The sequence below is a fragment of the Zalophus californianus genome, chromosome 4, assembly GCF_009762305.2.
Source record: "Zalophus californianus isolate mZalCal1 chromosome 4, mZalCal1.pri.v2, whole genome shotgun sequence".
Classification (NCBI taxonomy): Eukaryota; Metazoa; Chordata; class Mammalia; order Carnivora; family Otariidae; genus Zalophus; species Zalophus californianus.
Genome location: NC_045598.1, coordinates 144,352,840 through 144,365,564, shown reverse-complemented (window position 1 = coordinate 144,365,564; position 12,725 = coordinate 144,352,840). Strand labels below are relative to the sequence as shown.

The window sequence follows — 12,725 nt, the reverse complement described above, 5'->3', positions numbered from 1 at the left end:
TGCTAGTTACATGAACCTTCCACATACTACATCCTTCCCCATGAAATATGTTAGTTGGAACTATTAAAGATAGAATTATAGATTTATTTATAGTCGATTAATCCTTTATTATGTAAGTAAATAAGAACGTTAAGTGAAAAGGGCAAAAGGAGTAGGGACAAAATGGGTATGATCTAGAGTCAGAAATAAGGTTAGTGCAGAAAATACCCTAAGTACCTATTTACTTATTAAGATTCCTAGCAAAGAAAACATCTCGTTTCATGACTTATGAGCTGTTATGATTTCTTGTCCAAATTACAAAAGCAAACCTAGCGTTTAAGTACAACTGCTCCCAATTCTAAGATGATTAGAAATTTCCCCTGAGGTGTTTCCTGGAGTGGCCTCCTCATAATGCATTGTACAATGTCTTCAACAGCAGTCTGCAGGGACCTAGTGCTTCAATTCATAAGGCTGTTTCAGCATATTTCAGAATAGGTTGGTATTATCACCCTGATGGGTAAATCTGAAACTGCAACCTTACAAGTAAGAAATAGGATAAAGTTCTCTTTCCAGACTAGGAGTAGATTTGTTCAGCATGATCTTTCAACTGTCCTCTATAGATATTTTGACTCATGGCGAAGCTTTCCATAGATGGGCATTAGAGGGCACAACTCCAGATTTATTTCAACAGAGAGCTAAGCTGAAGATAATGTTTTCTTCCTACCAAAATGGAAGGGCCTTAAAATACATCTTTTAGGGGTGCCTGGGTGGCTCAGTTGGTTAAGCGACTGCCTTCGGCTCAGGTCATGATCCCAGGGTCCTGGGATCGAGCCTCACATCGGGCTCCCTGCTCAGCAGAGAGCCTGCTTCTCCCTCTCCCTCTGCCTGCCGCTCTGCCTACTTGTGCTCTCTGTGTCAAATAAATAAAATCTTTAAAAAGAAAATACATCTTTTAAAAAGTAGCCTAATGTAAGTTAATAAGAATTTCTATACATATACACTTTCAAAATAAGTGGTACCTATGTGTGTGTGTTTCCCCTTCTAGGCTTTACGTATTTCTACAAAGGAAAGGAGTACTGGAAATTCAACAACCAGATACTCAAAGTAGAACCTGGATATCCCAGATCCATCCTCAAGGATTTTATGGGCTGTGATGGACCAACAGACAGAGATAAAGAAGGACACAGCCCACCAGACGATGTAGACATTGTCATCAAACTGGACAACACAGCCAGCACTGTGAAAGCCATAGCTATTGTCATTCCCTGCATCTTGGCCTTATGCCTCCTTGTATTGGTTTACACTGTGTTCCAGTTCAAGAGGAAAGGAACACCCCGCCACATACTGTACTGTAAACGCTCTATGCAAGAGTGGGTGTGATGTAGGGTTTTTTTTCTTTCTTTCTTTTCCAGGAGTTTGTGGTAACTTGAGATTCAAGACAAGAGCTGTTATGCTGTTTCCTAGCTAGGAGCAGGCTTGTGGCAGCCTGATTCAGGGCTGACCTTTCAAACCCAGAGGGTTGCTGGTCCTGCACATGAGTGGAAATACACTCATGGGGAAGCTTCCATGATGCACAGTATCTGCCGTTCTTCAGTCCTTTGTCTTTCTTTGTCATTCAGTTCTAGGCCTTTCCTCTGCACGCTCAATGCCCAGTAAATTTTCAGGATTAACTAAAGAAGAGGAAAAAAAGAAGAAAAGATTCTTCTTAAAGGTTTCTAATATTATTTTCCTTCTGAAGTCTGAGCCCATATCTGGGGGAAAAAAGCAAAATGGAAAAACCCATGAATTTTTTGCTTTAAAGCAAAGAAAAAAAAGGTTAAACAAAAAACCCACAATTGAACTTTCAGGAAAGTGTGAAGACCCAAAACAGCTTTGTCTCCAAAGAAGATAGCTCTCTGACTGCTATGGATAGTCTCCTACACTTCATTTTTGTCAGGTGGGAGATCTGGAATACACATGCAGGACTTTAGACTGTTGGGACAGCCATTTTCCAACAAACAAGGGGCCAAAATATCTGCAATATAGTAACAGCCTTAATAATACATCCATTTTTCGTTTTATACAGCTGTTCTCAGCTATGTCCTCAATGTTTCATCACATTTATATTCATAGCTATATTCAAACAGGACCTTTTGATTGTTTTGAAGTGTTTCTAATCCCCTTCCTGCCACCTGACCCCTACATCATTGTGATAATCTCCCCAAGTTGTATTAGGCCATTGCCCCAGGCCTTTCATGGGTCTGTCAGGAATATTCATTAAGAGCAAGAAGCAGTATGTCTCCAAAGTGGTTTAAAGTGACAGTTATTTTACAAGGATATGTGACACTAGTAATACATTGGTGTAACCCTTTGAGAACTATCAGACCAGCTTTCAGAGTCTTAGGATTGTCAGTCTTGCTATCTGGTAAATTATAGAACTGGGCAATGGTAAAAGCAGGCACAGGTTCAAGAAGTTCAGGTTTTTAAAACAGATATCCTATAGCCCCATGTAATTTTTAAGCGATTTGCGGTACTACATAAATGCGTTTATAGTAAACAGAAATGTTACTTGCCAAAAATTTTTCTGGCAAATAAAAAGGTATTTTATTAAGAAAATGCTAAGAGTGAAATTTTATTTGAAGAACTGATTATAATAGCTTAAGTCTTTTTTCCCTTAGACATATTGAATTTCTGTTTTAAAATCCATTGCATGAAAATTCAGTTTGCCTTGGTACATGCAGTTAGCATTGCCATTTTAAAAATGACTTAAAATGATGACTCTGAGATTGCATGAATATCCTCCAGTACATTACCTATTGCATGTCAACCATAGTTCTCAAAGGGTTAGTGTGGCTTCTGGCATTTAGCCATCCATTTGATCACTGACAGAGCCAAGAGACCACCAAAGCATTTCATTGTTGAGTGTAATTTGTCCTAACAGCAGTATTGTCATTTTCATGTGACCTGCAGAGCAGGTTTGTATCAATATTTTTTTCCTAGAGAAAAGTCAGCAACTGACAGACCTCTTTATTGATTTTTAGGAGCTGCTTCTTGCAGTGAAAGGCTTTACAGCCACTGGGCTGTGAACTTATTAGAGATGGTCAGACGGAATGCACCCCATGAGTCAGACATTGGCTTTGTGTGAAAGCCAGCTTTTGAGGGGATTAGCTTTTGAAACAATGAACAGCTTGCCTTGAACTTGATTATTGATCTGTTGACTGTCATTAACAACAACTTAAACATTGTCTTCTGTGAAAATTTTCCTTGAGGAGTCCTGTTCTGTGTCTTTGCCCTTTGACCTTTAACTTGCAAACTGGCACAAACTGAAGGAAATCTGGTATTGCTTCTCCTTTGGAGTGTTAATTGTACTCTAAAACCCTAGTAAGGATGAGCTGTTTCCTTAGAGTAGAGAGAGAGAAAGTGTTGATGGTGGATCTGCAGATGGACACTTTGCTATTTACATGCACACTCGAAAAATGCCCTATAGGTAGAAGTGACTTTTAATTTTCCTTTAATATAATTTCAAGTCTAAATTCATCATTTTAAGTACAAATATAAAACTATAGGGAAAAAAAAAAAAAACCTCAAAATACTTGAATGGCCAGTGTGGCTTTTATACAAAGCAGGAATTTTATACTAGTGAAAATTTCTTACTCATTTGCTAATAATACACATTTCCAGATGATTTTTAATGAGTGTAGGTACACATTCTTATTTGGAAATGGATAGTTTGGCTGCCTTGAATTTATATTTATACTCAACATAACATGAAAATTAGAATATCTTTCGGTTAAACAACATGTTTATGAATTGGTTTGGGAAAATATTTTGTAATCATGGGTGGCATGCTGCAAAGCCTTTGCAGATTGTTATTTCTTACAACCTGAACATATATAATGTAAGGATAAGAAAAAAAGAACAGTTAAAAAAGAGGAATGGCTTTACAGCAAAACATTATGTAATGCAAACTGTATTTTGACAAGATTATCAGAGATTATGTATGTGAGGGCCAAGAAAGAAAGCATGGGGAGAGGACCAAAATCAGTCCCATAGCTTTACTTCAGTGCTTCCATTCTAGATGATGCTGATATTATAAAGAGTTAGCCACTTCTACTGAGTATGGAGGACTATATACGTAAGCTCACTCATACAGTGTTTGCTTATGGGAGGGTTTAATCCTTTTAGGACCTTGATGTCAAGAAAAAAGATGACTGGAAATTATATTTTGCTAAACATAGAAATGAGGAACTATGTTATTTGGGGACATGGGTAAATCATTGAGGAATTCCATCAACCTGCATTAAACATTGATTTTATTTTTTTTCTAAAATGAGAAAGAAACTGAAGAAGCAATCTTTTGCCTCTTTACTCATTTGTCACAATATCCTGATCCATCATAAGACTATTAGTATATAAGGGCTGGAAAATAATCATAGCATTAAGAAAGGAAAGACCCTATCATTATGCTTGAATTCTGAAAATGTCATGGATAAGTGTTGGGTCATATTTACTTCAATATGAAATGAGATTTATGTGATAAGAAAAGGCATATACAGCTTCTCTCTTTACTAGAATAGTTAAATTTTCAGGCTGTGAGACTACAAGAGATAAGAAAATATTAAGTTCCATATAATCACAAACATCAAGATTCTATTTGTTTATTGTACACAGAGCACTTTGTGAGTATGGTTGCTGACTCCTCTTCCTCTTGGGGTTTGGGGGAAAAAAGTCTCAATCCTATTGGAGTAGTGAAAGGGACAGTGACCAATTGGTCTAGCAAATAAGAATAGTGATTCAAAAACGTGGAATAAATTTCCATGGGTCAACAATATAATGTACCAAGTTCAGTATCAATAGAAACATACAGTCTATCAAATATTTTTCATCACACATCATTAATAGCATGGAAAGTTCAGACCTAGGGTTTCTCAAATTGAAAAACACATTCATGATCACAAAACATAATTCTTCTGTTTCATTTTTAATACTTTAATATAAACACAAATGTAAACAAAGTAATGTTCCTTACATAAATTAACTCTATAGTCTATAATTTTAGCCAGATATTATTGTTCTGTATATTATTAACTGGACTGAAATGAAGTATTAAAATAAACAGTCTGTATTCCCTATAAAACAGTAAATCTACATCAGACCATAGAGGAGGTTGTGAATTTAACTATTGACCCCTTTTAGAACAAAGTGTCTGCTAACATGGCAATCAGAACAGGTGAATACAGAAACTCTTTACAACTGCAGAGATACCATAGATAAATTAGAGAACATTATATGATACTAGCAAAGACAACTTCTGTTATAAATCAGAGGGCAAGGCTTTTCTGAATCAGATGTAATAAATTACTAAGTAATAATTTACAGAAAATAATTACTAAGTAATAAAGGATAGAGACTGATTTACTAAAATAAGCAAATGTTACTTTTACTAGTCAGATTGGTTGTAATCTTTTTCTATTGACATAATTTGTTTCATATACGATATACTTATTTTTATTCCCTTTCTGTGGGTGATTAAAAAAACACAATGTGGTGGATGAGAACACTGCCCAACTTCACTGGTAGTTCCAATATGTGGATGATGTGTATATACTGGATCCTAGGTATAGTAATATAATACTTCCAAGTTCTGCATATTATGCTGATATCTCTAGTATCAAATACACGCCCACACTTTGTGAATCTTACATAGAGTAACAAATGTGTCCATATTGACTAAATTCAATGTGCTATCTGAAGAGAGATGGATGTTATAATCAAGTAGACTGAGTTAACACAGAGTCATGAAAAGATTTTTTTTTTTTTAAGTTTTGGAATTATTTCCAGAAACTAATAAAGGCGGTGATTTACTGATAGTATTGAGTCTGTGAGATTGTAACATATACTGAAACAACCTCGTGGATGGTGGTGAAATCTTTTTCAGCAAACATAGCAAAGAGTTCATTTAATTTTTGATGCTCTCAAGAGCACATTCCAAAATAACACAGATGTCAAAGAGAACATGCCGTCTAAACCAAAAATGTTAAATTCAGATAAGCTATTTATAAATAGCTGTAAATATAATCTCAGCCAATATATGATATCACAAAAGGTTTCAAGTCAATAGTATTAGAGGATTTAATCATTCCATTGCATCTCATGCACCTTCATGATATTAATTTATTTTGACTGCAGGTTATATAACTGCGAAAGGATATCTATCTTTGTTTTAGGTTCCTTGTTGCTGAAAAGGGAACCATAGCTACATCAGAAATATTTTATCAGTAATATTTTTAAAATTAGAATTTTATATGATAAAGAAAACAGCAACCAGGTGGAGCACCACACCATAAATATGAAAATTAAATACTATATATATTAAACATAATGGAAATGGAGGAAAAAGAAAAATGAGTGTTTTGTAAAATATAAAAACATACTACAGCACTCCTTAATACAACTGGAAATTTTACTTTAGCAAGTATAAAAATAGAGAAAAATGCAACTTCAAGCTCTTCATGTTAGTAATGGGTATGTGATATATCAATGTATATAATTAGCCAGTTGTTTTTAGATGTTACCCTGCACAAACACATCTGATACTAATGCACTGCCTTATAGGCTAAAAATGTCAAAAGTTAGGTGTTCAGTAACCTCAATTGGAAAGATATATGTTAGAATCTCCTGAGAAAAGCCATTTCTCTAGGACAGAAATTTACCTCAGTAATCACGTAACATAAACACTTGGCATAGTAGCAAAGAAATTGCCTTAGTGTTCTAATCTCACCTAATTGTAACCTTTGTCTTTCTGTCCTATTCAAATCATTTTTTGTTTCCACTGGTATCATTGTGAAATGATTCAGAGATATTTCAGGTCAGATGAATAACATCAATTACAAATATCTCTTTCAACATTTTATACGTATTTCTACTTTGAAATTTAAACCAATAGTATAAGAATGAACACTGATCCAAACAAACACTGACAAATTCACAGAAATTGAGTGAAAAACAGATATTATAAAATTTGTCAATATTCTGGTAGAATACTGAAGTAGCAGCCTTCGATTTTTAAACAGAATTGTGAGCTTATAATTGGACAGAAACATGCATCTTTTTTTAGAACAATGCTAATTCTTTATATGAAGTAAGGGTATAAGATCATGAGTACTATAAAACAGTACATAACTAAAGCTCTTAAAGGAAAATGAGGGCATACCCAGTTAACTCATGGTTAGTGCCTAAGTATAAAAAACATATGAAAGATATTTATGAAGATTTTAAAAATTATATGCCTTTCCAATTTAAAGAGCAGTGCGTCTTAAAAATCTGTCTTATACTAACTAACATTGGACTGGGGGTAATATTCAAGGTTGCACTCAATGTGGCCTTACATTCAAGGGCACACTGGGCATTGTAAGACAAATACATCATAAACTAGAATGTTGTGCTGATTCACATAACTTTGCCATGTGCTCTGCTATAGAGCTGAATTTATATGCCCTTAAGAAGGGAGAAGAAAATCAATATAGATATGAAAATATGATAATTGTATCATGTTAGGCCACTTAGCTTCAGAGTAAGATGTCGTTAACCCTTATTTCACATAGAAAAACCGGAAGGAGAGACTGGTGAACAAGAATAAAATGGTTAACTTTTCGACTTACGAAGATGTTTCCTGAGTATTTTATCTACTTGTTTTTCTCCATGAAAAAAAAATCACACAAAATACAGACATATCTGTAGCATTTGGTCTGTAGCTAGATTTGATCCCAGGCATAACACTTTTTGACACAGGCCTTTTTATAAATGCCTCATATACGATGAAGCTTTGGTGAGATGTGACTGCATGGTAGGTTGCTTTTTTTCTAGGATAGGATATGGTGCTGCTTGTACTTGCCACATTTTATATGAATATATGTTTCTATGTTGGCCTGTCTTGCTAAGATATGGATGAATAAAGCCTGGTGTGAGCTGTCTATTTGCAAAGTCACTAGAATGCATGTTTCATTTGTTCTTTCGTAATGCCAATTTGAACGTTTTCCCTCTCTATATATTGGTAACCCAGTTGTGAAGGTAAAACATAGTTTTCTTGAGTGATTGATTCAATCCTTAAATCAATGTCATAATTTTTGCTACCACTGAAACAACACCACAGAGGCCACATTATTGCCTGTCTTCTCACAGCTCTTGAGTAGGTCCTACTGCCTGGGTAAAATTAGGGTTGTTTTTGGTTTTGTTTTTTTGTTACTTCTTTTCTATCCGAAGTGGAATACATTATTCTTTTCTATGTTCATAAATACAAAATTTCACAATCTTTGTTACTTTGTTACTTTCAAACAAACCTTATTTCTTAACAAGGACGATTGGGTGTCTGGTTTTTCTGCTCCTCCAATCCTTGTTTGCTTTCTGAAATTATTTGTTTGCTTTCTGTGTGTCACCCCAAACTACAGATGGTTGGGAGGGATATATTATTTTGTATTGTCTTATGTAGTCTGTGCCCATATTTGCATTCCTTCCCATTTCCACCTTGCCCCCTTTTTTTTACAGATTTGATTTTTCCTTCTGTTTATGAAAACCAGAATTGAGCAGCACTGTATATCAGGCATGGGCCCAGAAAATATATTTTTGTTCCTCAGTAATTTCCTTCACAAGTTTCAGGCAAAGACAGTTCCCAATCAATTTCACACACCTTCCAATCTCTTACATTGGATTCTAACTTTTTTAGAGTTATTCCCCTGAGAAAAGTGAAATGCTGAGTATGAAGGCTGTTGTCTGTTGATAAGCCACCTAAGGAACTTTGCTTTTGGAGAATGTATCTTAAATAATTATACAGGAAAGTAAATACCATAAGATAGTGTTCTCTTTAAGGTATATCATGTGTACATGAATGCCTAAAACCTCAATTCTTTATCTGTTTCCCTTTATGTGTAAATTACATAAATTATATATTATAAAGAGAGAGAATGAAAGAATAAGGGGTATTATAGTGGCAGCTTTTTGCTGCATTGGTTTTGACTGCATCAGCATTTTTATTGTGGACCTCTATTTTCAGGGGTTTTAGAGACTCACCCATAAAAATTTGCTTCAAGCTTAAAAGTCTTGAAAGATTTTTTTTTAGGTATATAATTTTAAACAAATATATTTTGTTTTTATATTATAGGAAGGAAATAAATGGAGTTTACTAGTTCAAATTTGTGCTACTATAACTTTTAATAAACCTAATTTTTAGCAAAAACATAGTCCATAGTCTATTGATGATTTTTTAAAAGAATCAATTATTGATATTGAGAAAATTGCCTGCTTCATCAGTGTAGTAATCTATCTTCGGGATGTTTTAAAATCTGTATACCTATATAAACATTATCTTGATTCCAGTAGTGGATCAGTATGATAATGAACACAATTTATGCCATCCATATGAGCTATCTGGTAATATAGACTTGGAAATATATATATAGTGTGTGTATGTGTATATGTGTGTGTATATATGATGTGTGTGTGTGTGTATGCATGTGTGTGTATATATATATATATATATATATATATACACACACATACATATTTAACAGATTAAGGGGAAAAAGCTCCCATAAATTTAGTTTGTCAAATAAATACCATATGCTATATTAAAAAATAATTGCACATACATTTGTCTTTCAGAGCCAGAATGAGATGCAAGCAATTGCAAAGGAAAGTTGTCTCTTGGATAAACAGTAGACATTTTATAGCTTCTTATGAAAATCATTTTTCCTTTCTATATTGTGGTTATGGGAAATTAAAAGAATGTAATGCATAAAATTAATGCAGACTTTATTTAAATAACATTAAAAAAATGAAGCAGAGAGAAACACTAAGAAATTAAATATTTAGGCTATTATCTTGTGGTTGTCTGACAATACTTGCCTTTATTTTAATTCCCCATGATATTTTCAGTAATGGAGAGGATATTAAAATCTAACTTTAAATTTCTGGATTGTTAACATTACATTCAACACTACTTCATTAAGTTTCTGATAATATGTAGTCTTCTGTGTGCAAGGAAAGAAATAAATAACACATTTATTTGCTGAATGAGCTTTAAGGTTTGGAAGTTTTTAGTGATTTTTTTGCCCACACAGGATTCTATACATTTATTAACATCTTAAATCTGGCATATATATTTTTTTTTCAGATAGCTTCTACTGACAAACACAAAGCTTGTTTGTGTGCAAATATAAGGCAAATAAATGGTGCTAAAGTGTATTACGACTGTCAGATATAATCAGGCAAAATTTTGTGGTGCTTAATTTTTTCATTGATTTTATTGATCAATGCATCAAACAGTGTTTATTATTCACAAATTGTCTTTTATTAGTAAATCAAGGCCTCATAGCACATTGTTAAATAAAATGGTTGACTAGTCCATGTAACAGCTCACCAAGCTACTATCTCTTCAACTCCTTATAATGTTGCGTCATTAAAGGTCAAGGGGTCATGCTATTAATCTCATCGCTGTAGACCATTAACATGACTGAACTTTTCCACGAAGTACTTATGTTTACAATGCTATAACCCTTTGACTGCTGCGGCAACCTTTAACCACACAAATGTCACAAGCTAGAATCATCAGCATGGTTCTTGCCATGGCAATCAAAGAGTTAAGGGATGTGCAGTGATTTGTTTTGTATTTATTAATTTATATTTATTTTGTTTCCATTCAAGGAGGGGACTTGGGGTGGGGCAGTTTTTGTCTGCTGTAAGTGTCTTAACCTAGGGAAGGGTTAAATGGCTTTTTATACTATTGCATCTTCTGTATTTACCATCAATTCATTGTGTTGTAATTAAAAAAACTGTCAATAAATAAGAGAAAAGAAAAACAGTTCATATACTTGGTGGTTTTACTTAATGAATGATATACATACATTTATAACTAATATGGAGGCTGTGATCTATAGCAGTAGACTTTACTATATATTCCTTCCTAATCAATATGAAACAGAAAATGAAAATTCTTAAGTAATTTAGGCCAAGATTTCCTGTGTTTCCCTGAATGAGCAAGTATATTAAACTGGCCATATCAACTGGAGAATTGTTTATGGACTAACTAGATGTATGTGACGGGCCAAGGACAGGAGCAGGAAGCATTACTGCATCAGATATATTTCAGGCAAGTAGCCATGAACATAGGATTTGTTAAGATTTCATCACTACCTAACAAGAATAAAGAGTAATTTTTGGATAGGTGAGTATAACTTACTGTTTAAAGTCATACATCATGACTGTCTAGGTAAATTTAATCAAAGGAGTTAATTGTTATATCAAAAATCTTGGACAGAATCCCATTCAAGAACTTTTTTTCTTAATGATAGGACTACAGTAAAGGATGGCCATGAATAACCATGAATAAAGAACTGACTTGTAGAAAACATAAGCAAAGATAAACATTTCCTTATCTACATTTTTATAAATTATCTTGAACACAGGATCAACTATGAAATCTCTTACAATGTCAAATACTTGCATGTAATCAAGTGCTGAAGCAAGAGTTTCCTAAAAATCATATCTAATATGTATCAATTATTCCAAATGGTCATCTGAACTTTAGGAAGAATTAGGAATGCATACTGGGAATAAAGAAAAATATGTTCCTTCATGTGAAAATCAAGACTCATCTATGCACCAAGAAACGAATCTTATAAATTTTAATCCACACATAAAAGAGGAGCACTGAAGCAAGGTACCTAAGACAATCATAAGGGATTTCATTGTCTGAAGTAATAAACAGTAGACTAGAGGGACAGAGAACTGTTTGTATTCAGTCTTTGAAATCTGTTTCTAAGGTGCATCCCTGAGAATTTGCGTATCTATCTCAAAGAGTTTAAAGGAAGACTCATAGATAAGAGTTGTTGGACTTTTGAAACATGTCAGCCCATAAGAACCTAAAAGGTTAGCCAAGCAACAATATATTGTATTTTCATTTGTAAAAGGCTTTTTTTTTTCACCTTAACTACAGTGTTTATTTACAGCCTTCATTATCCCATTCGTGCAGCCCAAACACTATGCATCTTAGAAATGATTAAACAACAATGGCAAATTTCTCACCTCTAAAATATCCCTTAAATTGGGCTACTGATCCGGTATCAATGGAGATGTATGTATTGCGAACCTCCTTTAGCCACCTTCTCGAAGACTGAGGAAGCACCAGCATCACAGCATCAGGCCACGAAGGCCAAGTCCCTGACAGGAGGACAAACCACACTGGACAGCAGTGTGAAGTCCGCTGAACAAACACTGCTCATTGTAAAAGGCTTTTAAACAAAAGATAACGTTTATTTTTATAAGGCTGTCAACAATATGAAACCATAAATAATCAGGCAGAATTCAAGAATAAATCTCCTTTTTTTTTTATTATCAAAGAGGGGGAAAAAAGCGACAAATATCAATCTAACCTAGTAAAGTATTTTTCTTACATACCTGAATTTTATTTATTTAATATCAAAATATAGTATTATATGACCTATCTTGCATGATTGTTGCCATAATCAAGGACCAAACTAGAATGATACTATATAGCACGCTACAGAAACAAATACCATTGAGGTGAATGACAATGTTTGCATATTTTAAATCTTTTACACAAAGTATTTGAATGGGCAGAACTTCAAGCCAGTTTGACACCCTCTGCCACCCCCTCAGTTAGCTACCTCCAAGTGTCACTAGCTCTCCGCTCTTCCTTCCTTCTTCTTCCTCTTCCTTCTCCTCACCTTCACCTCTTTTCTCTCTTCTCTCCC

At 34.2% G+C, this 12,725-nt stretch overlaps 1 protein-coding gene across 2 annotated transcripts in view; it reads left to right on the top strand.

Annotated features, from left to right (window-relative positions):
• Window positions 1-10,813, top strand: part of MMP16 (matrix metallopeptidase 16) — a 279,717-nt gene extending 268,904 nt beyond the window's left edge. For both annotated transcript variants that reach the window (XM_027577350.2, XM_027577340.2), the window contains one exon: window positions 1,025-10,813. In XM_027577350.2, coding sequence (XP_027433151.1) covers window positions 1,025-1,359 — 335 coding nt within the window. In that variant the 3' untranslated portion in view covers window positions 1,360-10,813. The remainder of the gene's footprint in view (window positions 1-1,024) is intronic.
• The last annotated feature ends 1,912 nt before the right edge of the window (window positions 10,814-12,725 follow it).